We start from the raw sequence: 26,555 nt of genomic DNA, 5'->3' as shown, positions 1-26,555 counted from the left end.
AAAGCGGGACTAAAAACGCATTTTATCCGAACCTCCCGCTTAATTACTATAATTGAACCATGCATGATCAGTGTGCTCTGCTCTTGGTTCTTTATTTGGCAAATAATATGAAGCAGCGACTTGTCACGTTTATGGCTCAGTGAAGTCCATCGGTGCGATCACTATATATCTGATTATTTTCTGATTATCTCTGATTGAATATTATCTGATTATTTTCTGCCGGCCTAATCGCTCTCGGGTGTGCTCAGTTCCGATAGATTTGTTCTTGCTGCGCACAATGATTGAAACGTAGCTGTTGTGAACATTGTAATGTTTTGTAGCAAATATGTATTCTTGCTAGAGTTAAATAACATTCAGCTTCGACCATTAGTGCGCTATCGATGTAGTCCGTCATGTATTGCGCCTATATATATATATATATATATATATATATATATATATATATATATATATATATATATATATATATATATATATATATATATAGTGCACATATCTTCAAGTGTGCGCCCATTCACTTATTCTTGACAAGTTGGCGATAGAGTTGGCGTAAGTTTCCGTGCAATTTTGGGTAAGTGCAATTTATGTGCGCGCAACTTACTATGACAGTAATTGCGGCACTACTCCCTTTGCCAAACGAGCGGTACTCACTATTGCCGACGTTCTGAGGCTGACACCCTTTCTTTGAAGGGCTTCAGCGATACAACGCTAGCGAATGAGCAGATTTCTGTATCCTCGCGAAAGACGCGTATATACATCGAAGCGCCGGTATAACGGGCCCCGCATGGACTACGCAGACCGGCAGCAAACGACGTGTCAAGTGCGCAGTAGCTCGCGGCCGCGTACTTGTTTTCGCAAGCGGAGCTTGCGCCCGAGTATTCTACGTCTCCGTTTGTGCAGTGTGCTGCTTTTACAGCGGAGCTGCAAGGCCTCGCAGGTTGGTCTTGTTATCGTGCGCAGCATCGCCGAGCTGGGAGGGAGTGAAAGGAAATCATAGTAGGAGAGGAGGTGCAGAGAGAGAAAGCAATAAATAAAACAAAATTAACTTTCTTGGCGAGGCAGGATTCGAACCCGGGTACCCACGTCTGCAAGCGAACGTCATTTATTTTATTATTGATATCGTGTCATTTTACACGCAACTACTAGCTGCGCTATTTTTTTTCTTCTTTATTGCCGACTTTGACATTGTAACCAAAAAAAAAAAAAAAATCACAAAAGGTAAAACGTGTGAGCAAAATACGAGCTTACTAGCTGGCACGACATATTAAATTTTTTTCAACGCTGCAAATTCGTCCAGCATTTCAATCCATGTTGGCTGTTTAGGGAGTGCCCGATGGGCATTCCTGAACCGTATTACAGTTTCAATGAAGGGATCGCGTGCAGATATTAGCATTATTGAACTGCGTTCTAGTTTTCCACAAACTGTGTATCGAGGCCGAGGATCATTACAGCATCATACGGAAAATCCCTTGATTCGCCCGGCAAGGATATTATTCTCTGCGCTATACACCCACGCTTGCAGAACGTGCATCTTGGGAACCACATGGTTGCATTCTACCGACGATTGTAACACAATTTGATATGGGCGAGAGAAAGAGAAAATGAGCGAGAGAGAGGGAAAGAGAGACACACACACACAGAGAAAGACAGAAGAAAGAGAGATAAAGAAGAAGAAAAAAAAAACAATTTAAGATTTCTTGGCGAGACGGCATTTGAACCCGGGTACTCACGCTCCAATTAGGCGAGCGTCAAACCACTACGCTGTACACACACGTTTGCAGAGCTCCGCTGTTTCATCAGATTTCACAAGCGTAGAACTTAATGTGATCAGTGAAGCACCCGGCACAACGCAGGATAATGCCTCAACGCTGCTGCGCGCAAGGCTGTGAGAAAAGTATCGCCGGGCGAGACAAGCCGTGTCATACCTCTCCGGCAGGCTGAAACTTCGAAGGATATGGATTCGCGCTGCGCACCCATCGCAGCCAACATGGGCGCATCAAAGCGTGACTTTCTGGGCCCCGAGGAACTTCATATAGCGCCCGCAGTGGACGTACCAAAGCGCTGGCGCAAGGTGGACTGGAGCAGACGCCGAACGGACGCCACCGGCGTTCTATGCGTATACGCTCGCTATTGCGCCAGGGTCGACTTCCTGTATCGGCGTGTGTATATTGTCGACACAACGTGCAAATCGCAGCTTTGTTTCTGTACACTGTTCAGAAAATTAAACGCGAATAATTTCGAAACAACTTCAACGCCTTGTTACAACAACGCATGCCGCTGCTGCTGCTGCAAGCCGGTACACATGACGTCACGGTGGTCGGCGCGCAGCCCCGCGCTGGCCGGCGTGAGCCGCCGCTCGCTCACAAGCCACCAAAGATGTGGAAATGTGAATATACACTGCTATAGGAACAGTCGCGTCTACCGGGTGGAATTTCGATGCTTCCCTTTTAGGGGCGAAGCTCCTTAGGGTGTGGGTCTGTCCCTCCTCTGTAGTATGTAGTAGTAGTAGTAGTAGTAGAGGTCGTCGTCGTAATAGTAGTCGTCGTCGTAGTAGGTAGCCACGTCTACTTTTATGAGAAAAAAAAGTCCGAAAGTTCTGTCCGTAGCGCGGAATCGAACCAGGGACCCCTCGCTTCCGAACGCGCGGCGCTAACCACTACGCCACGAAGCGCACATGGACAAACGCACCACGATGGCAATAAATACCCAACATTACGAAAGACTGCGCGTTTCTAACGCGTTTGTGCTAGCGCGTTACGGCCCGTGTAAGAAGCTGGTGTAAGACGCTGTGGCCTCTCCACACCCCCGTATTCATAAACGCTCCTCGACTTGAACTTGACTTGCCACCGCCTTGGGCAGCGCGTTCGAAACGCGTTGAAGGCGGTGGCAAGTCAAGTTCAAGTCGAGGAGCGTTTATGAATACGGGGGTTATACTCTCTCAGCAGTCATGTGATGGCGTCGGCAAACGCGGTGCACGTTCCGGCATGTGTAAACGGCTGCGTAAGACGCTGTGGCCTCTCCCCCTTACTTAGAGAGTACTGCACGTTTCTAACGCGTTTGTGCTAGCGTCCCCTTAAGCGGGAGATGGTGCCATTATAATGAAGGGCGCTGTTATAAAATAGCAATGACGTCACATATGGCGCGTGTCATTGGTGGAAGTCAATCGTTCGATTTAGTGCGGCGAGACTGGGCGAATTACACGGAAGATTCACGGTTTACCGATGATTCCCTCCGGAGCTTCGCCCACTCATCATCATTCACCCCGTGGATATGTGGTGTTTTTTTTTTCCATATTTTTGTTCGGTATCCATTTAAACATTTTTTTTTTCATTTGTTACGTTACTAGGCACACACGTGCAAGTAAAAGAAAGCTTTTCATTTACTGGAATTGGAGAAATGGAATGGACCAGCTCAGCCATTCCGGGAGTGGAAATGGTCATTCCAAGAAGTTGGAAGGAGTGGAATTACGGGGATCTCAACTATCCAGAATGGAGTGGGGACGTAATGGAGTTTTCTCTCAAATTAGACATAGTACGCAATGAGAACAATTTGAACAATTTCTGGATAGAAACACCACTTTATTGAAGCTTTTATGTCGATGACACACACTTTTTACATGCCACCAAACAATAAAACCAGGTAACAAGAAAGTAACGGCCCAAGTGTCTAGTTGAAAAGGTCAAAATAAAACCAAATGAAAAAAAAAAGTGAAATGCAACCGCCTTTTGCAGGGCTCAGTTGTATTTTGGCTGAGGTAGGTCACGGCCGAGCCCCATCATCCTCCTGGCAAGCGCGTCCATGTCGACGGTGGAACCCGGCGCAGGCGGGTTATCCTGAACCTGCGGGGCCCAGAACTGGACTGCTCGATGCCGGCTGGCCTGGACAGTCTGAGGCTGGACGGCGCGGTGCTGCATGGCCTGCTTGGTTGGCGGCTGAACGGCCCCGGGTTCGTCGTCCAGGAGTACATGTGCCAGATTGCGTGCACATTCACCTTGTTCGCTGTCTCGGTCCCCCGTTTCGAAGCCCGGTACGTAGTACTTCGGCATGGGGGCCACTTCCATTTCCGGATACTGCCCAGGCACGTATACCACCGGAGGGCCGCTCGCCCTCAGTGACTGGTAGTACCGTCGCCGCTCAGTGGTCATTCCCTGTGCTGTGCGGAAAATGGGCGGCACAACCGGCTGGAAAGGGTCGACTGGTCGACCTCTGCTGCTGGGCCCCACGTCCCACTGTTCTTCTGGTTCCGGTACAAATGGCTTTGCCCGTCCCGGCGCAGGAATGTCAAAGGCTGGGTCTGGATCGTTCCTGGTCGCTGTGCAGAATGTGGATGAGCGATCCGGGCAGGTGGCGAGGTGCCTCTGGTAGTCTTCAGCGTTCGCGGGCGCCATGTGATCCTTGGTGAAAGGGCAAGGCTTAAGTCGGTACCGAGGGTGTTCCCTGCGGCACTTGGTCATGTGTATGTTCAGCCGACCTCTCTTGACTTTGTGTAATGGGTTGTACGGGCACTTCACCAGGTCATCTTGCAAGATGTTGAATGTGGCCATGGTGCAACGCGAGCAGAACCTGACCTAATGACGGCAGCGCGCAGGAGTCGTGGCACACCTAGGCTACGGCCGCGTCCCGCGCGCACGCCAGAAGCGTTCGCCGAACCAGGCCAAACGCCAATGGTACGGTAGGTGCGCCGACCGGCGCGTCTGGAGCGTAGTTCACGGCTTCTCCGCGTCATGACGCATAATTGGCGCTGCGGTCAGTATAGCGGTTGCGCAGCCCGCATCGTCTGCTACAGGTGGCAGACGGCGCGCAAAAATAAAGCCCGTATTAGAATGGTTGTATGTAGTCTGCTCGTGTCAGTTTAAAAAGTGAAAAGCTCCGGGTTTCTCTTACTGTTCGAAGATTTCTAAGAGATGTGGAATGTTCTGTAAGCGGTCTGACTAGTAGCGCTACCTACCAGCCTCAGCACACAGCCAGCCCTGAAGCCAAGCCGGCCAAGCCTAGTGTGAGAAGTGTGCGCGAGAGTGGAGTGCGCGCGTTGACTTTCGTCGCGTCTAGTCGCGTTCTTGGAGGCGCCATGCCTTCTAATAAAGTGCGTTATTAATGGTTCTCGAGCCTTAATTACGTTTCGGCCAGCAGCCGGCCCTCGCCACCCCTCACAAATGGCGCAGTCGACCCCGAACCATGCCTGAAACATTGCCTCTCGCCCGCCTCGTGAAGTGAGTCGCCAGCATACCGTGGTCGCCAGCCAACGCTCCTTCCTTTGTTCAGCTCCGGCCGCCCGACGCAGCCTCTCGCCCGCTTCGTCCTAGCCATTTCGCGCCTTCGCCCTTTGAGTTTCGCCGACCGTCGTGTTGACGCCTGCCCGCCCGATGAAGTAGCTTGCCTGCAGTGCCCAAACGGTTCGCCCTACTCGCCTTATCGTTTCTCGTGACTCTTGTGCTGCTTTGTCAACCGCCATGCCGCTCGTGAATTGGAGTGACGCGACGCCGGCGGATCTCGCAGGCTTTACAGTGGATTACCTCCGTGAAGAGTTGGCTCGCCGAAACCTCGACGCTAGTCTTAAAGTTCGCCACAAAATCGCAAGGCTTTTTCACTGTATCACCCATTCTGTTATGTTTTGCCTCAAGGTTCTCCCGTCAATTCAGCTCATCGCATCTCTCAACGCATCAGCCATGTTAAACCTGCATACCCCCCCAGATTGCCGCACCGTCACGCACCTTGAGTCGTTCTTTGTCAAGACAGCCATCGACTGGAACAATCATTCCCTCAAACATCGCCCTTCACGTCAATCCTGCTCAGTTCAAAGCCGCCATTGAGTCATTCTTTGTTAGCATCAAGTAACTTTTTCCGCCCACCCCTCATGTAAAACCCTGTGTACAGGGTCCTTAGGTTATTTTAAATAAACAAATAAATAAATAAATAATAGAAATTCTCAAATACCCTGACAAATTGTTTGGGATCTTGCCGAAGCAAAGCAGCTCGTCTTATTCTTGAGTGAAAATTAATTCAAATTGTGGGGCAGAACCACGATCTCATTATATGGCACGCCATAGTAACGGAATCTGGATGAACTTTGACAACCTGGAGTTCTTTGATGTGCTCTCAATGAACACTAGACGGGTGCTTTTGCAGTTTGTCCCTACTAAAATGTGGCCAGTGGCGGCCAGGCCGGATTACATCTTGCGACTTCGTTCTTAGCGGCGAGACGCCATAACCCCTCCACTACTATTTTATTATTTCCTCACACATCGGGCAAAGCAGTCTCTTCTGTAAAGGAGGCTCTCTTCACAATGTTTTGCTGGTAGGGAGTCCCTTCATTCTTACGTAAACGGTATTACACAATGCCCTTTAATAAAGTTTGTGCTGCTTGCCACCCACTCATATCTGCGAGAAGGGGTTAAGGAAGGGTTTCTTTCTGCTGTGTGCATGATGCAATGTGAGCATTCATGTCTTTTTACATTTACACATCTGTAGAACCATGATACGTGGCAGAGTACTTACTATGCCTGGAATAAATTGAAAGGTAATTTTGTTGCCGACAGATCTCTTTTTCTTCCCTGTTTGTAGGTAAAAATTGCAATAATTGAGTGTTTCATTGCAAAGAAAGCTGTTTGTGGCCCTTTTGAATAAACTGAATATTGTGGATATATACTTAAAATTCAAAAAGTGCTTTTAAGGTCCCAGGGTTAAATGTTCTTACAAGAAGCAGGTAATTCACTACTTATAGAGGTAGTAATGACAGAAGATATCGGTATATGAGTTTACGCATTAAGAAATGCGATCACAAACTTATTAGAAACATGTTAGCCATGCATATTTCTGCACACTTGATTCGCTGTGGACATGCAAGAGCCGTTATACTTGATGGATGCAAACATTCACAGAAAGGGATACAACTGGCTGACTTCACAGTTTTGATTTGCGTTTGTTTCACCTATACATAAGAACAGGTTGTTTGCCTGCTTTTCGCATTGTCGCACGAGTTTTACATGACGTTGCGAGAGGCGAGGGTGCGTTGTCACGTGCGACTAAGCAAGTCAATAATGCTACGTAACTAAATAATTACCGTTCTAGGCAAGTGTTAATACAGGTGCAGTAAGGGTACAAAGTCCGCAACATATTCAAGGTTTATTGGTTTCTGAGCAGGAAAAGCACAAAGATTCTCCATCAGAGAAGAGATACAAAGAACGCGTTCTAGTGCGGACTAGGAGTTGTCTAGGGAGCATTTAAGAATTTTTTTTATTATTTTCGTTATTAAAGGTTCGTGCAGGCCGCCCGTGATTAGCCTCGTTACAAAGCCAGTTGGCGGCCTTTAAATAGCGGCGCGTGGCATAGGCCGCGCGAGCCGCACGCCACACCGCCCGCCTGCCGCACGCATGCGGTAGGGCGAAAAATTCCACAATACGCCACACTGGGGCGCTATAACTTAAAATGATTCCAAACTGTTTTGATTCCAATTCTGCAATCAGCCCACCACCATTGGTCAAAACATTTTCGGGTCACTCCCAACTTCGCCTGTCTGTCACGCGACGTCACGAAAACCGCGATAGCTCCCCATCTGATATAACGTGTACACACTGATTATGCACGATTAAACCGCGCAAAAGAAAAAATAATCATTCCTGATTCGACGCCTTTTCACTATTAGCTGTCTGCTACTGGTCCAATGTTTTCTGGCTACGCCCACTTCGCCTGTCTGTCACGCAACCTCACAAAACCGCGGAAACTCACGACGTCAAAGTGACGTGGACGCGAAAAAAATGCATTGATATGCCGAACAAAACTAAAAAAATTTCTGAATAGCCACAGACTGCCCCGTTCCGAAAGAAATAGAAGATTGCTCCCCGCCGATCGCTCATGCCCTCGCTACTTGCACCGGGTGGTGAGCATGTATTTATTTGCGCATGATAAACCTTTTTGCGTGGCAGTAAAACGTTATCGAGCCCTTTCGGCATGCATACGACATCGCTCTGCCAACTCTTCCTTGCTGAGGGTCCGTTTTAGCGGCATTCTTATCCTCCCGTTGCACGCCGCCGCGATTTTCGACCGGGCCACCGAAAGCTAAGTAAGGCGAAGCGGACCAATCGGAGAAGCCGGCACCACCCTCTTCATGCGGTTATCTATTTTCACTGTGCTGGCTCGGCCCCATCGAAACCCTGTCCACTAGAGCGTGCTCCTCGCGTCTTGTCAGCCAATTAGATAAGAAAAACCGCTGAGTGTAGACAATGTTATTGGTCTTGAAAGCGAACAAAGGCGATCTCCTTTAAACGAGGAGAGTGTTTGATTGGGTTGTTCAGACAACTCTGCGGGTCATCGCCCGATGCTTGCGCCGGTGGTTACGTAAATTTGACGTCAGGAGCTTGGAATCAAAACAGTTTGGAATCATTTTACGTTATGGCGCCCCTGGTGCACAAATTTCGCTTTACACAGCATGTGCGAGCCCAGTGTAAACCGAAATTTGTGCACCGGTGTGCCGAAATGCGCTGTTTTGCGCACGCGTGTGGCAGGCGGCGGTGCGGCTCGAGCGTTAACTCTTTCCGTACCACGTCCATTGGGAATGGTCAGCCCTCTATCGATGGTTTGAAACGCAGCTTTCGAGACCTTCCGCGCCGCTCACGGACATACTTGCACTATCGGACGTGAAGGAGGAGAACTATATTTTAGTTTTCGAAGCAGTTAGCTTTATCGAGGCGGGATTTTTAAACGCGCTCAGAAGTTACGCGATCGTCAAAGGAGAATGCGAAAATGTCCGGCTCCGGAAACGGCGCGCGCGCTTCGGAGATCGCAGATATCGCAATTCCGCTGCCTCTGCAGCTAATCTTATCGATACATCGAATAGCAGTGAGTCAGAGGACGCTGACTTTTCGTCGGACTTTTCGGAAAGTGACGACGACGCAAACCAGCCCGGAACATCGGCGGCCGCAGCCCGACTTGCCCAACGGTAGTGCTTGCAGTTAAAGTTTTGTAGCGAAATACCTGTTCAATGAAAAATTTAGATTTTTTTCGAAGTTAGCGCCTACTAGAAGGCAATATATTTTTTATGTCTCATAATTTTCGTAACATTTTTTCTTAGTAGATGCAAGCGTGTCTTTACGAACTTTGCTCAATATTATCTCACAATCTTGATTTTAACAATCTAGATCTTTTTAGGACATACATGCCGTTAATAAAATTTTATGCGTGAAAAGTGCATTTATTTTGCTTTCTGTTTATGCATTACAATAAATATTGAGTACAGTAGTTTCTACAGAAAAAACACCTCTTTTCCCCAAGGTAGGGAAAGAGTTAATCGGGCCTAGAAGGCCGGAATAAAGCTGTGCAACTGGTGCGCGTCCTGCATAGTACTCCGCTATCAATCATCACACCGTTCAGTTGGTGCAGCGCAAGGCAATTTCCTTGAACTGTGCTGACGTCAGCGCAGGCTCACTCAGTCAAGTCGAGCCTTCAAATAATTTTGTTTAGTTTAATAATAGTTTACTAACGTATTTCTTTAAGCATTTTAGTGGCACTCCGTGAACAATTCGCTACTGATTTGGATTGAAACTTTGATCTAGAACAAAGTGCTTGATTCCTGAGTGTGTTATATGTCAACATTAATGCGTGTTAGAGAAATTTATAAAATGCTCTCAAGTTACCTCACATTCTAAACTTTTTTTTTTTTTTTTTTGGGGGGGGGGGGGGGGGGCAAACACCACGAGCTGTTGACGTACTGAAGATAGATGTCTTTGACGGAGTACTAGACAAGTTATTTAGACAAAAGTTAGAAGAACGCATGTTAATGGTGTGTTTAAAATATTCTTTATACAAAAATAAGTAGGTAGTATACAAAAATAAGTAGGTAGTGTTTTAACGGTGTATAAGCTAATGTTCTTTACACAAAAGAAGGAAGTATGTTAACGGTGCATTTAAAATATTTTTTACGCGAAAGTAAGGAACGATTTTCACGCTGTATGAACGTAATGTAAATGTAAATGGATTGTCAGTAAAGTATATAGAAAGTTGGTAGGAATTCTAAATAATGTTGATAGGCATTTTTGTAAGGTTACAGAATTACGGCGAACAAAATCGCCTTTAAGAGGTACAAAATAATTAGCGCACATTTGATGAAATAAAACATTTTCTTTCACTACATATTGCGCGCTATATGAAAGCAGTAGCTTGTGTTATTCCTAGAAATACAAACGTCATTTTGAATAACGCATTTAATTGTTCGCGTTTTTCAGGTCTTCGTTGGCATGTGTGAGATTACCCCCACTCAAGTCGTCAATACGATGGCGCAGTTGACGTCTTTGCGAAAGTACGACATATTGAAGAACAACTGCCATACTTTTGTTCGAAGTGTTTTGGATCTTCTAGGTATACGAATGTCAGAAGAACGTTTTTTTGTTCAGGGCGCGCTTACTGAACAAGCACTAGCAGCATCCATGAGTGCTATGGGTTTGAGCGCAACCGGCTTTTTGTCGCGTCCATCTGACTTGTAATAAAAGGAGGCACCGTATGTGTCTTCTGTCTTTTTCAAAATCAAGTCCGAACGCTCAAGGCAGGCTCTTAATTAAGATGTCCTCAAGGCACGTGTGCGGTTCAGCACCTGTCAAGTCCTGCGGTCATTTCCACTTTCCACGTTCTGTAAACCACTTTCTGTAATTACAAATCTTGCGTTCAAGGATGGCATTTTCCGTAATTCGGGAAAAGCAGCAAACGTTCTTCCGGTATATAAAAAGGGTCACTTTTCAACTACAATCGCATCTGTATTCTTTCTTCCCTTAGGAAAGTTATCGGAAAATTAATCACAATGTGCGTAAACAAATACCTGCAAAAATGTCATTTACTGATGAAGCCATGCCAATCTGGTTTTCGAGAGGGAGTTCCACAGATCTTGCCCTGCTTTCCCTAACTGGTTATATTGATTCAGGATGCGTAGTTGGCTCCGTTTTTTGGACTTCAGAAAAGCATTTGACGCCATAAATCATCTCGTCTTGGGTAACAAACTCGAAGCATACGGTATTTCGGGTCCAGCCTTCAAGTTCTTAAAACGTGACGTGCTAGCAGAAAGTACACAGTATACATTTCAGGCTCTTTCTCCGCTACTAAATCAATTAACCAAGGGGTGCCTCAAGGTTCATTACTTGGTCCATTACTTCATTTACTTTGCATCAGTGAACTCCCTGACAGTATACATATGGCTGACTGCTTTTTATATGCCGACGATGCGACTATTTCCTTTGCTGAAACATGCATTAACGCTGTCACTACCAAATTAGATGCTTTTCTTTTAGTGTGCCGAAATGCTGTCACGAAAATTACTTGTTTATTAACACAAATATACCTAAATTTCTGGTTTTTAAATCACCTCAATGTAAGTTAACCTGATTACCAGTCATCACAAGTGACTCGCATTTCACTAGTCTCAGGGATAGTATATCATTTCCTGGCGTTCACCTCGATTTAAGCTTAACTTTGTTAACAATATTGCTCAAATTAGAAAACACAGCAGTATTCGGCGTTCGTGCATTGCCCAAAGCAGGCTTATATTTTTCTCAACCGACCCTTCTTTGTCTTTGCTTTCATTCATACTCATATCAGTTATGGCATCATGTCATGGGTAAATACATAGCGGTATCATCTTTCACCCATTTAGCATGCACGAAATCGAGTAATTCGGATTACTTTTCACTGTCATCGCGACGGCTGCGCCACTGCTCTTCTTCGCTGCGACATCTTAACTATTATAACTTGTGTCGGCTTAGTTTATTGTTGTTGGTGTTTAAACAAATAACTAAACTTTCTATCAATTTCAGTGATTCTGAGTTTTACTGTACCAGGTTTGCTGCTAACAATAAGTTTTGCTACCTGATGTCTCTACTAATCACCGTAAATCATTATCCTTCTGTGCGATCGCATTATGGAATCATTTACCCATGTCTCTAAGATCCAAAGACCCTTTATTTTATTCAAGAATTTGTCAAAAGAATATTTGCGACCCCTTATTAACATTCCACGAGATCGTCTCCCACTATATAAAGAGGAACGCGGGTGCTTCCTGCCTCCACACCTAACACTAAGTAGATCTCAAGCGATCACGCTTAGGATGCTTCAGACGAGTTCCAGAGTGCCCAGATTGTGGGAGGAGTTTAGCATTCTAGCTCATATGGTCTGGCAGTGTCCTGCGTTACGGGATACGTCACTCACCAGCGAACAGGACTGGGACGAGGCCATCTCAAGTACCGATCTCAACATCCAGTCCACGGCCGTCCACAGTGCCCGTGAAAGAGCGGAGAGGCTTGGTCACCCGATTCCGACATGGAAGCAGCAAGCAGCGAGCTGGGTCCCCAACGGGTCTCCGCCGGCTAGTCCGTCAGGACCTCGATAAAGTTCATTGTCTTTCTGTTCAATTTTTGATGTTCGTGCTTGTTTAGCTGTGCTAGATTTGTGTTTTTATATACAGTATTTGTTTAATTTCCTCGTTTATTCCCCTTTCATGCGTTTTTATGTTTTCTATTCCGTTACGCTTACTGGCATTTCTTATTTGATATATCTGTTACGTAATCTTAACCGAGGGTCCCGTTGCAGTCTTGCACTTTGGGACCCTCGTCTGTATATTTTATATGCTGTAATTAACCTACGATCTAATAATAATAATAAACTGATTTGATTTGATCTGATGTGAAGAACGCTATGTTTACGATACGTGAGATGTACGCACTTCTGTATTCGCACCTACTGCGTTCAAACGTACCATTGACGGTTTCAAATCACCAACCGCAGTCCAACAAGCTGTGGCTTGGTCACGTGATCACCAAACTATTCGAGGCAGCGACTGTTACACGACTGAAAAGGAGTCTGCTTCTGGCAGCTGATTCGGCATGCTGCTCAGTGGAAACCGCCCGCATCTTCGAAGCACAGTGGCCCTCGTTGTTGGGTCGCGCACTAAAATTAAAACCATTTGTTACTTTCGCAGAATCCGCAGTCCCTGTCCTGGCTGCAGTGCTGTTTGCAAGTTCAGCTGTATTAGCAAATGAGCAACGGTTCTCACATTCTGTCGCTATGCGAACGACAGACTGCCCTATTCCGATATCCCATATAGCATAGCTTGCTGGCTGAACGACATCACTTGCAGCTCCCGTAAGCGCTAGCACCTCAATTAAGATTTCCATGAAACCTTCCTGGGTGCCTATCTGGGCGCAAAACGATAGCATTTGCATTGAAACTCGTGGGAGCGGACAAGACGAGAAAGAATAAGACGGCGGGCTCCAAAGGCGTGCGCGGTAAAAAAGCAATAAAAAGAAGAGAACAAGAACCTTGACTTTATTTATTTATTTATTTATTTATTTATTTACTCTCATACCCACAGCGCCTTTATTTAGGCATTACAGTGGGGGGGTTACATACAACAATGTAAACAGTTTATGGCATACAACAAACAGCACTATACTATACAATACAAAAAAGGCAAGAAAGGGCATCATACAGCTAAATAATAAAGCACTATGTAATGATAGCAAACTATACATTAACTATATACTGTAAAATAATGAACAAAATTTCAAAGAGCATTTGCAAAAAGTTCATTATTAAGTATACCAACCACGGCAGCAGGCAGTCGATTCCATTCTAAAATGGTTTTGGGGAAAAAAGTGCTCTTGAAAAGCTTAGTTCTACAACTGTATTCCCTAACCTTGAGCTCGTGATCTGTTCGTCTGGATATATAATGTGGCGGTAGAATATATTTATTGCGGTCTATTCCGATTTGGCCATAAAATATATTGTGAAAAAGTTTCAAGCGTAATGTCTGCCTTCTTTTTTCTAAAGTGTCCCATTTTAATGTTTGTTTTGCAGTAGTAACGCTAAAGTTTCTCTCATAGTTGCCCATTACATACCGTGCTGCTATATTCTGAACTCTCTCAAGTTTATCTCGGTCGGTACGCGTAGGAGGGTCCCATACGGTGCATCCATATTCTAAAATTGGTCTAATATAGCTTTTGTACAGAAGATCACGAGCCTGCTGGGGAAAGAGTTTCGTATTACGCCGTAGAAATCCTAACACTTTGCATGCCTTTGCTGTAATGAAATCAACGTGCCTGTGCCAACATATGGACGGTGTGAGAAATACACCCAAGTACTTGTACTCGGAAACAGTCTGCAATGGGTAACCGGATAGATAATATACTGCTTCTGGCATACACTTTTTAGTAAAGCGCATGTGGACAGTTTTCTGTGTGTTTATTTGCATGTGTGACTCTCTGCACCAGTTTTGTATTTTAACTAAATCATTTTGCAAAATAACAGTATCGGCAATGCTTGTAATTTCTCTATATATTATCAGATCATCAGCAAACAATCTTACCGAAGAAACAATAGTGTTGGGAAGATCATTTATAAATATTAAGAAAAGTAATGGGCCCAATACCGAGCCCTGGGGGACGCCAGACGTTACGCGGGCCGCACTAGATTTCGCGCCATTTACCAATACATGCTGAAACCGCAAAGAAAGGTATTCCTGAATCCATGCAATTACTTGTTCATTGATATTAAACCAACGTAGTTTGCATACAAGTAATGTGTGATCCACCAGGTCGAAAGCTTTTCTAAAATCTACAAACACCGAATCAACACAAGAACGAGCATCCAGTGCACCACAAACTTCATGAACGAATTCTGTTAATTGAGTTGTACAGGAAAGCCCTTGCCTGAAACCATGCTGTTTTGGATTTAGGAGGTTATGATTGGTAATGTGTGCCATTATGTGACTGCACAAGACGTGCTCTAATACCTTGCAGACAATACTTGTTAGAGATATCGGTCTGTAATTGTTGACTAGCTCGCGAGGCCCCGATTTATACACTGGCACAACGCACGCCATCTTCCATTCGTGTGGTAGGACCCCGGTGCTCAATGACTTCGAGTACAGTACCTTTAGAAAGGGTGGGATGAACGACGCACACAATTTGAGAAAAGCGCCCGTCAATCCATCCGGCCCCCCGGCTTTGCTGGAATCTAAACGTTCAAGAAGAGACCGTATTCCACCTTCATCAATAACTATATCATCCATGTTTTCAATAACCTCATTAGCAGACGGATGCGGAATTGCGCTCGAGGCACTGTGCACGAAAATGGAAGCGAAAAACTTATTGAAGCAGTTGGCTTTTTCTAAGCTATTTTCTATTTCCACTCCGTCATGCTGAAGTGATGGAATACATACTTTGTCTTTTCTATTACATTTGACAAGGTTCCAGAACAGCTTTTTCGTTGTTTGAAGCCTAGAAGGTAAAGCGTCAAAGAATTCTTTTTTTGTCTGGCGGATTTTTGTTTGCATGATTTTGGTTATAGTCGCAAGTTGATCGCAAGTTCTGGAAATGGAGTTTCTTTTATATTTCCTGTATATCCTATTCCTTTTACTAGTAAGGCGTCGTAGCTCACCATTAAACCATGGCTTAGATTTAGTACGCTGTTTCGTCTGCACCCACGACGGCACATATTTTTCTTGTATCTCAAGCATTCTTGTTTTAAAAAGGACCCATAACTCATGAACGCCGACTGTCTCAGAAAGTATTTCGAATTCCGGAAGGAATTCCTGTAATGCAAGTCCTATTTCATTCACGTTGGCTTGGCTGTAATTATACATCCTTCTGGCTGTCGAGCTTTGCGTCTTTTCATACGTCAGATTCATTTCACAAACCACAGCTTTATGGTCGCTAATACCTGGCACCACCAAAACTGTCCTAACACAATTTGGCTGATTAGTTAAAATTAGGTCTAAGACGTTATTTTGTCTCGTACCTTCTGTTACAACCTGGGTTAAGGAAAAACTGCTTAGTATCGTCAACAATTCCTTTGCCACTGTAGACGTAGCCCTAATATTTGAAGTTTGCTTATTCCAAGAAAGCTCTGGAATGTTAAAGTCCCCGCCAATGACAAGGTAATCTGTATTGACCGTTTCTATTGTCTTTGAAAAATCAGACAAGACAGTAAGAGAACTTGAAGGAGCCCTATAAAATGAACATACTGATAATGTTTTCCCGTTTGGTAATCGAATCTTACACCATATATCCTCGCAATTTCCGCTGCCGATATCGAGGGCGGAACAAGATAGCAAAGTGTCAACAAGTATAAAGACTCCACCGCCATGACGGTTTCTATCGTTCCTAAAGCATGTGTAGCCGCAAATTCGTTCGCATTGAACGCAGCTGTCTCGTTTCTGCGACAATTTGCGACAATATGGCAGCCCTGGAGTGTCGGTAGAGCGGCTATCGCGGTGACAAAAGCCATCATCTTAGGTGTGCGATCACGAGAAGACGTGTGTTTCGTAAGGTTAGTGAAATGAAAGAGACCAGGACGATTTTTAGGGGCGAAGCTCCTTAGGGTGTGGGGTCTGTCCCTCCTCTGTAGTATGTAGTAGTAGTAGTAGTAGTAGTAGTCGTCGTCGTCGTAGTAGGTAGCCACGTCTAGTTTTATGAAAAAAAAAATTACGAAAGTTGTGTCCGTAGCGCGGAATCGAACCAGGGACCCCTCGCTTCCGAACGCGCGGCGCTAGCCACTACGCCACGAAGCGCTTTTATTTTTGAACATGGTATTTATTACAATGAATGAAATGTTGTATTTACAGGAACAATTTACAATAATATGAGCACTAGGTGGACATAACTAGTCAAACGTCAACGAGCAGTCCATATGAAGATAACGTCACACACAGCAACACCGTCCTTCACAGCAAAAACTTGTAAGGGGAAGTTAAACACCTAATCAAAAGTGGATACCAAGCCGGCTGACATTCTTCTTGGTCGTAAATGTCCTTTAAGTGTATGATCATCTGAACGAAATGTGATCTCGAGGAAATTGTTTTTTCTGCATTTCGGTCTTGCATACGAGATTTCCATAGGCTATGAAGGCCGATCAGTAAAAACATGTCGAATGGAACATCTTCATACGATGCAACAAGATATCGGATACTGTGAGAATTTAGATCAAAATATTTTTGCAAATTTCTATGGATAACATCCCAAAATAAAATGGCATCTTTACAAACAATAAAACAGTGTTCAATGGTTTCAGGCACGTCACATAGGCGACAGTTAACAGACGAAACAAAAATATTCTTTTTATGCAGCCATGTTTTAACGGGTAATGTTTCAGTGTGTTTTTATAAAAAAAAAGTTTTTTTTGAACATGGTATTTATTACAATGAATGAAATGTTGTATTTACAGGAACTATTTACAATAACAGTGCACACTACTGGAGAGAGCGCGTTCCAGCCCTCCAGCGCTACACAAATACCTTTGTCCCGCACCGTCTATCAATATTTGGAAGAGCAGAAGCCTGCAACATGTTTTTGGCAACTAAAGTTTTCTATGTCTTTCAGGTTCTTCACTGCGCAAGGCTTTACATTCAACGTTTTCATAGGATTTTTTCAACGTTTATATGGTCTTCCAGTTTTGAACCTATGAGACGCGACAACATTTTTCGACCAGTGAGTGCTGGAGGGTTAGGCTTGGTGCATTCATATGTGCGACAGTTAGTCTCGCGCTTTTTCTTTTTTCGGGATAGCTCTCATCCGGTATTACGAGCTCTCATGCAGGTTAACCTGGTTCATGTCCTACCAGAATTGGTGGTGTCCTCAGATTTAATTTCTAGACCTTGTTTATGGGGATTTATGCGTGAGGTTTATTTTTCTATTTCTTTTCTGACTGTTCGATTTTCTAAAGATTATTTCTTTACTGTGTCACGCAAAAATCTTTACAAAGATTTAATATCGATGTTGTTCCCTCCGCCGTTTTATCTATCCGTATACATCACATTACCTGGACATGATGTGCTTGCGAGAGTGCGCAAAATGCCAGTTCCCCCTTCTACAAAAACTACGCCACGAAGCGCACATGGACACACGCACCACGATGACAATAAATACCCAACATTAACGAAAGACTACGCGTTTCTAACGCGTTTGTGCTAGCGCGTTACGGACCGTGTAAGAAGCTGGTGTAAGACGCTGTGAGAAGAGTGTACAAGACGTGATCGGGGCACACTCCGCGACGATCGGTACGACGAATCTCGCTACTCGCCTTTGTGAAGGGGGTCGGTCTGGGCCAACGCAATCACCAGTGCGATTACGCGGCAGCAACTTGAGAGTGCAGATTTCATGGATGAAGCCCTCAACCGAACAAATTAAAGTTGATTTTGTATATATACACAGTGTTTCTCACGTCTTTACATGATGATCGACTGGGCGAATTACACGGAAGATTCACGGTTTACCGATGATTCCCTCCGGAGCTTCGCCCACCCATCATTCACCCCGTGGATATGCTGCGATTTTTTTTTGTTCTCCTGCTAAGCTTTCTTTCCGAGGAACCTACATGGGCTTCCTGCGTAGCTTCGTGCAGCAGTCGGGAGGATAAGATTTCTTCGCTTTCTTGAACATTTCTCTACTTTGCGTGCTTCAGCAGAACAGATTTCACACATTCAACTTGGTTAGGCTTACGTGTACTTCCTCATTTTGTTATGGAATACATATTGTGAGACGTCGACCGATGCGATGCCTTTATTTCCGAGCAGCCGCCCGAAGCAGAGACGAAGCACCGCGCGAGACAAAAGATGATGAGTCGTATGTACAGTTGAGTAGTAGTAAGTGGTTCGTGAGGAAAGGGAAAGGTTGACGCTATCTTCTGCAGCCCTTGAGGGAGCACGGCTCAGCGCCAACAGGGAGGGGTAAGTGGGAGAGAAAGAGGGGTAGTGTGGAGTCGTCACCATGGCTGGACGGGGCAAACCGGCAGGCTCAGGCGGCACGTATCGGCCGAGGTGGTAGGCCGTAGAGTGCTGCAGAGTCTGCAGGGGTGTTGTTCCGAGCCTGTCAGGCCCGGGATGGGTTGGGAGGCCGCGAGGCCTTCCTGTACAGTTGACGACGACGATATGCCCAAAATGCGCTCACACTAACTTCCCCTCCCTTCAGGAAAGCGGTCAACAAGACCGCAAGCTAGAAAGGGTAGGTACGGCGAATGTAGGGTTTCAGGCGAGATACGTGAAAGATTTCCGTAGTGCGGCGGCGGCGGTCAGTAGCTGATGTGACAGGAGTGACGCGGTAGTTAACGGCCGAAGTTCGTTGCAAAACGGTGTAGGGGCCGAGATATCTGTGGAGAAATTTTTCACAGAGCCCCGGTGCGCGAACAGGTGTCTACAAAAGAACTTCGTCACCTGGGTGGAACGAAGCAACGCGACGCGTCGCATCATAGCGAAATTTCCTTTTGTCCTGAATGGTAGCGGTGTTGGCGCGGGCAATTTCACGGCAGCGGGCGATGCGAGCAGCATATTGTTCAGGAAGAGACGTGCATGGAGCAGCCGGTTCTGAAAGGAGTGTAGTGTCCAAGACGAAAGACGGCGCACGGCAGTACACAAGGAAAAAAGGGGCTGTAATTGGTTGTACGTTGAACGGCAGTATTATACGCAAACGTCACGAAAGGTAGGATGGTGTCCCAGTTGGTGTGATAGGGTTGAACATACATTGATATCATGTCGGACAAAGTTCGATGAAAACGCTCTGTAAGACCATTTGTTTGCGGATGGTACGCTGATGTGGTCTTATGGGTGGTGTCAGAGGCCTGGAGGACTTCACGAAGGACATGCGATAGGAACGTCTTGCCATGGTCACTCAGCAGAACACGAGGTGCGCCGTGGCGCAAAACGATACTGTGCACAAAAAACTCGGCGACTTCGGAGGCAGTACCAGAGCGAAGAGCAGCTGTCTCAGCGTACCGCGTTAGATGATCCACTGCGGTAACGATCCAGCGGTGACCAGCGGGCGTGAGTGGAGGGGTCCGTACAAGTCTATGCCCACAATTTCGAAGGGGGTGGACGGGCATGGTAGAGGCTGCAGAGGACCGGCTGGAAGGGATGTCGAGCGTTTTCTGTGTTGGTATGATGCGCAGGAGCCAACGTATTTGGCGACTGGTGTCCGAGGTGGAAAGGCCCGGTCAGGAACAACGCGTTTTGATGCGGTCGTAGGTCTTATGTAAGCCCAAGTGGCCAGCCGTCGCGTCGTCGTGAAATGCTTCCAATACTTGGAGTCGAAGTGAGCGAGGTATTACTGGCACCCATCGGTTACCGGAAGGATAGTAGATTGACCGAAATAACGCTCCACCTTGAAGCTTAAAACGTGAAAGTTGTCGTATTAAGCGACTGTTGGGGGGTCGTGCCAAGCCAGTAAGTCGGTCGATCAGCGTACGGCAGTATGGGTCAGTACGTTGGAGTGAGACGAGGTCAGTAGACGGAATAAAGTCAACTGAGGCAACCGACTGTCCCGGGCTACTGGGGGTGTGCTGAGACGTGTGGCTAGATGGTGACGTGCAGACCGAAGGTGAAGCATGGGCGTTGAGGGACAGCGGGCAGCGCGCCAAAGCGTCGGCATCTTGATGTTGTTTGCCGGACTTATACGTGACAGTGAAGTCATATTCCTGCAAGCGCAGTACCCAACGGCCGAGGCGTCCAGACAAGTTTTTCAGGGACGACAACCAACAAAGAGCATGCTGGTCGGTCACAACTGTGAAATGGCGACCGTAGAGATAGGGTCGAAATTTTTGTATTGACCACACGATGGCGAGGCATTCCTATTCTGTAATCGTGTAGTTGCGCTCAGCAGGAGAAAGAGCACGACTTGCATAAGCCACGACTTGCTCTTCAGACTTCTGATTCCGCTGCAGCAGGACAGCGCCAATTCCATGCCCACTGGCATCAGTGTGTAGAATAGTAGGGGCGGTTGCATCGAAATGACGGAGCACGGGCCCTGACGTGAGAAGTGTGGTAGGAGGACGTCAATTTAATGTTTGTGCTCGGTGTGCGGGGCCGAGAGTTGAAATGCGCGGGCTTTTCTGTGCTGGTGTTCGGCGTGCGGGGCCGAAAAGCGCGGGAGTGAGCGTCGCTGGTGCGCGTGGTCGGTGCGCGTGCCGGGAGAGACCATCTGGAACGACGAGGCAGCCAGGCTGACAGAATGGGCAGTGCAGCGAGATGGAGCGGACCGAACGCCGGCCCACGTCCCGGCATCCCGGTCCTGCACTGCGAACCGGGCGCCGCCCCGGCTTCTACCATCGTCGTGGGTCCTGTTGAGTTGGGCCTCGTCCCCGCTCGCACGACCGCTGCCGTGCTGCCGGGCTCGGGCCACGACCCAGAGCCCCCTGGTCCTGTTCCACAAACCGGGCGTCGCCCCGGCTTCTACCATCGACGCGGGTCCTGCGGAGCTGGGCCTCGTCCCCGCTAGCACGACCGCTGCCGTGCTTCCAGGCTCGGGCTACGACCCAGAGCCCTGGTCCTGTTCTCCGAACCGGGCGCCGCCCCGGCTTTCACCCACTGCTGTGCTGGGCTTCGCCCCGGCTCTCATCCCACCACTACGGTGCCGACATCGGGCTATGACCCAGAGCTAACGCTCCTGAACCGGGCTACGTCCTGGTGCCACCCTGAACGTCAACCGCCGCCCGTATACCCACCGCCGTCAGAGCCAAGTCCGCCGAGCCGTCGCCACGAGGCCGGACTCCTGTGTAGAATTGTGAGTGCTCGAGCGTGACACTTATCCAGCTTATCTGTATAGTTCGTGTTCCCGTATTCGTCCCATGTGCCGTTCGTGTCATAAATACGTCTCTTTGTGTCTCTGGTTGCTTTCTTGTGCGTCTGGCTGACCTGCGCCCACAACATAATCATCACAGAAGTCGTCCGACCACACAAAGGACGTGCTCGAAGTAAGAAGTTTGTGTAGAGGAGCGGCGATGGTGGCGAAGTCACGAACAAAGCGGCGGCAGTAGGACGCCAGTCCTAGAAATCTGCGGAGTTCTTTAAGTGTGGTTGGTGGCGGAAATTGCAGCACTGCAGTGATTTTATCGGCATCAGGCTGGATGCCATGCTTACTGACGACGTGGCCCAATACTTTATTGCTTCGGCTTGCAAAGCGACACTTTTTAGTATTGAGTTGGAGACCAGCCTTTGCTAGACACGTGAGAACTTGGTCCAGACGTTGTAGGTGCTGGGAGAAACTCGACGAAAAGATGACAATGTCGTCCAAGTATCAAAGGCAGGTCTTCCATTTTAAGCCACATGTAGAGTACTGTATCATACTTTCAAGCGTAGTCCAAAAGCATTGCACAGTCCAAAAGGCATCACGTTAAATTCGAAAAGTCCATCGGGTGTAGCAAACGCAGTCTTTTCTTTATCTGGCTCATGCATTGGAATCTGCCAATATCCGGAGCGCAAGTCGAGGCTCGAGAAGTACTCGGCACCTTGTAAGGTATCCAAAGCATCGTCGAGAGAGAGAGAAAGAAAGGGAAAGAAAGACAAAGTTAGCCAGTGTAAATACCGGCTTGCTACCCTGTACTGGGGAAAAGGGTAAAGGGAATGAAAGGTGATAGAAGAAACAAAAAAATTAAGAAAAAAATTAAAAAATAAATTAAAATAAAATAAATAAATAAAATAAAATTCGTGCAATAACGCGACCCTACGCGCTACAACGTTCAAAGCCGGTCGCACAAATCACAAGCCCTTAAGAACTTCAGCAGAGCCCTTAAGGACTTGAGTGCCGAAGCCCGTCTAGACCAGTGTCCTAAAACTTTTTTCCTCTGTGAAGGGGCGATTGTCCAGTTTTCAAGCGCAGTCTCGAGCGCTTTTCTTGCCACATTGTAGCGGGGACAGTCACAGAGGAGGTGCTTGATTGTCTCCTCGCAGCCACAGTTGTTGCAAGCAGGGCTGTCGGCCATTCCAATGCGGAAGGAATAGGCGTTCGTGAATGCCACGCCGAGCCACAGGCGGCACAGAAGTGTTGCTTCCGCTCGTGGTAACCCTGGTGGAAGACGGAGTTGCAGACGTGGATCCAATCTGTGGAGGCGTGCTTTGCTGAAGTCACTGGTGTTCCACAGAGTCTGCGTAAGCTCGCTTGCGAGGGAACGAAGTTTTGTGGCTGCGTCGGTTCTCGACAGTGGTATCGATACAATAGGAGCACCATCGTGGGCCGATCGGGCAGCGTCATCCGCACTGTGATTTCTCGAAATTCCGCAGTGACCCGGTATCCACTGGTAGATGATGTTGTGCCCCTTGTCGGTTGCGTGATGGTGAAGTAGTCGGATGTCTGCGACTAATTGTGCGTTAGGTCCGTGGTTGAAAGGGGACAGCAGGCACTGGAGAGCTGCCTTCGAGTCACAAAAGATGGACCATGACTGTGATGATTTGGGACCAATAAATTCCAGAGCAGCACGGATAGCTGCGAGTTCTGCAGCCGTCGATGATGTGATGTGAGACGTCTTGAATGCCGTCGATACGAGGCATTGGATAAGCATCCTTATGGGTAATTTTGTTTAGCGCCCTATAATCGATGCAAAAGCGCACACAACCATCCTTTTTTTTTAACAAGCACAACAGGAGAAGACCAAGGGCTTGCTGAAGGCCTTATAATGTTGCGTGTCAGCATGTCGTTCACTTGTTCTTCTATAACTTTTCGCTCCGAAGGTACACGCGGTACGGGCGACGGCGAATGATGCGAGAGCCGTCTGTTTCAATGCGATGAGTAGTTATGGTGGCCTGACCCAGGCCCCACGAAGAAACGTCAAAACAAGCTTCATGCTTCATTAAAATGGCGAGGAGTGCATTGGTCTGGGCCGGATTGAGATCTGCACTCAAGGTGGCCTTATTAGCACTAGTGTGGCCTGCTGCGGGCGTACAATGCGTGGAAGATGTGGCAAGCGAAACACTGACGACACATACTGGCGCAGCGTCGGCGACCTTGGTGACAGTAGATCCTTTCGGCAGTAGTAATGGCTCAAGAGTCGTATTAAATAAAGGCTGCGAGGCTGGCATAGCCACTCGAGAACCGGACCAAGCAAGAAGCGATCGCGAGTCCTCGATAAATGCAGCGCTGAGAAGGTACAACCAATGCGTCTCAGTCGACAATGTGTGGTGACTCAACGGTAAGAATACGTTCTTCGTCTGGTGGTATAATAAAATCCGCTGCTGCAATGAGGTTGGGACACGGGGAATCGAAAACTGGATAATTCTCGGTGTCGCTGATGTGAATCCTTCGGTCGCCGCACGAAATTAGTGCAGAAGCAGCGGACAGGAAGTCCCCTCCTAATATAATCTGATGAGCGCACGTCGAAAGCACCGCAAGTTGCACATTATGACGAATACCATCTATCAGAACGCGAGCTGTGCACTCTCTGGTAGGAAAGATGGGAACGTCATTGGCACCACATAGGACTGGACCAACATACGGCGTTTGCACTTTTCGCTGACAAAAGCACAGTTCACGATGTATAACAGAAATGGCGGCTCCAGTATCTACAAGGGCGTTGACAAAAACACCTTCCACACAAACGGAGAGAAAATTGGCGGGGCGAGCAGGAGGAATGGGGAAAGTCCGACACGATGCAGTTTCTCCTCCAAAAACTGCAGCCTCTAGTTTTCCGAACGGGTGTCCACAACATGGTAAGCAGCACGCAAGGGCGATGTGGAACGGCGGTAAGGTGAAGGAGAGCGACGCCGGGGCGAGCGGGATGCTCGAGCCATGTCCTGGGAAGGTGAAGGAGAGCGACCAGAAAAGGTTGTGTACGGTCCGGGAACGTAGGAATCCAACCCTGGTGTCCTGTCTCGCTCAAAGGTGGCGTAGCCTCGCCTTTCACCTGGGTGACCCCCGGGAACGTAGGAGTCAAACTTAGGAGCGCTGTCCCGCTCAAAGGTAGCATAGCCCCGCCTTTCATCCTGCTGACGCCGACGGCAGTAGCGAGAAATATGGCCGCGAATACCGCAGTAGAAACAAACCGGGCGCGACGACCGCCACGCAGAGTAGTACGGCTGTGCAGGAGTATTCGCTGCGAGCGAAGCCAGGGGGTCGCGGTAAGCTTCGGCAGGTGGAGACTGAACGGCCGAAGGAGGCCGGGAGGCAATTTCGGCCTAACTTGGACGACATGGTCAAGTAGATTGTCCATTTGGGCGTTTGTCATCGACGCCAGTTCGTCCTTGATGTTGTCACGCAGTTCAGAGGGAGCGGGGCGGACGGTAGCAAGCGTCGCAGTTCCCGAAAGATGTCCGTGAATTTCCTCCCTGATGAGAGTGCGAATCAGGGCTCGCAACTCAGCATCACCGTTGAGACGAGGGTCGCAAGAGGCGCGTGGCAGGCGAATAGACTGGAGCGTGTCTAGACGTTGGCATGCTGTGATAATATCACCAACGCACTTTGGGCTCTGCATGACGAGAGCATTAAAGGCGACTGTGTTGATGCCCTTCAGTATGTGGCGAACGCGGTCAGCTTCCGCCATGCCACTCTGTGCGCGGCGGCAGAGAGCGAGGACGTTCTCAATGTACGATGTATAGGACTGTTCTTGTATGCGCATTGCCAGCTTCTGTTTCGCGATTTCGGAGCGTCCAGACGACATGCCGAATATCTGGCGAAATTGCTGGGTGAATGATGGCCAATCCGAAAAGTCACTTTCGTGGTTAAAACACCACGTCTTCGCAACTTCGGTTAGGTAAAAAGAGACATACCGCAACTTGTGCGTGTCGTCCCAATGGTTGACGTCGCTGGCTCTGTTGCAGTGATCGAGCCAATCTTCCACGTCGTCGCCGCGGAGGCCGGCAAAGACGGGAGGATCGCGGTGTTTGGTGTTCACCGTCCAGGTAGGCCCAGCTGGTTGAGCAGTGGTGGTAGCAGCACTGGTGGATGGGTTGGTTGCTGCCACCACCGTGGTAGGCGAGAGCAAACGATGACCGGACCGGAGCTCCAGGGGAATCGGGAAAGTAAGAGGACGTGGAAATCGGAAGCACACTCCACCACTTGTGAGACGTCGACCGATGCGATGCCTTTATTTCCGTGCAGCCGCCCGAAGCATAGACGAAGCACCGCTCGAGACAAAAGATGCTGATGAGTCGTATGTACAGATGACGACGACGATATGCACAAATAGCGCTCACAATATTAACGCTTCTAAAACTCAGGGTCTTTTTTTTCACTGAGGCGTATAAGGAGGAGGATGATGTTGGCTACAGGCGAATATAGTCTTCCTGAATTGCCGGCAATTGCTTCGCCCCAGCGCCGCCTTGCAGGTAAAATTGCGAAGCATAAATATATAGGTGCGTCGTTCAGTGCGTGCTTATTGATAAGCGCATCGCGAGATGTGCACAGTGATTGGAAACATGACAGAAGCCGCAGCCTGCGAGGCATCCAGCCGACGATGCCGCACCGGTCCCCTCACTCACCGACCCGACACGACGCTCCGACATGCGTTTGCTAAACGTGAAAAATCATAATCTAAGTGCACATCATTTAAGAACTTCTGCAGGAGCCGGAACACAACCTACCAGTGTCATCGCGTAAACGGCGTATCGTCTACCTTATCATGCGGAGCGCCTGGACGCTGAAGGGCTTTATTTACAAAGAATCGCCGCTCCATGAGTCTTACATGTTACACAAAGCATTTAAACAAACTGGAAGATACGACAGCCTGTTTTGGATTAATCTACAAATTCTTGCGACAGTCTTTTCTGTAATCAGGAATACCGAGCATTTCAAAAATATCGACCTGTGGTAAATAACCTTTGAAGATAC

The 26,555-nt window shown here is 47.6% G+C and overlaps 1 protein-coding gene and 1 long non-coding RNA gene across 3 annotated transcripts in view; one reads left to right on the top strand and one right to left on the bottom strand.

The window, feature by feature from the left end:
• Positions 1-3,734: 3,734 nt before the first annotated feature.
• Positions 3,735-26,555, bottom strand: part of LOC125947444 (uncharacterized) — a 313,859-nt gene continuing 291,038 nt past the window's right edge. Inside the window, exon 2 of one of the 2 annotated variants that reach the window (XM_049672176.1) lies at positions 3,735-4,471. In XM_049672176.1, coding sequence (XP_049528133.1) covers positions 3,735-4,471 — 737 coding nt within the window. The remainder of the gene's footprint in view (positions 4,472-26,555) is intronic. The other variant, XM_049672177.1, reaches the window with a different exon arrangement.
• LOC125947445 (uncharacterized) overlaps positions 4,124-26,555 on the top strand; it is a 313,443-nt gene continuing 291,011 nt past the window's right edge. Inside the window, exon 1 of the long non-coding RNA XR_007468304.1 lies at positions 4,124-4,246. This is a non-coding gene — a long non-coding RNA (uncharacterized LOC125947445). The remainder of the gene's footprint in view (positions 4,247-26,555) is intronic.

The sequence above is a fragment of the Dermacentor silvarum genome, chromosome 8, assembly GCF_013339745.2.
Source record: "Dermacentor silvarum isolate Dsil-2018 chromosome 8, BIME_Dsil_1.4, whole genome shotgun sequence".
Taxonomy (NCBI): Eukaryota; Metazoa; Arthropoda; class Arachnida; order Ixodida; family Ixodidae; genus Dermacentor; species Dermacentor silvarum.
This window is presented reverse-complemented; position numbering and strand designations above follow the sequence as displayed.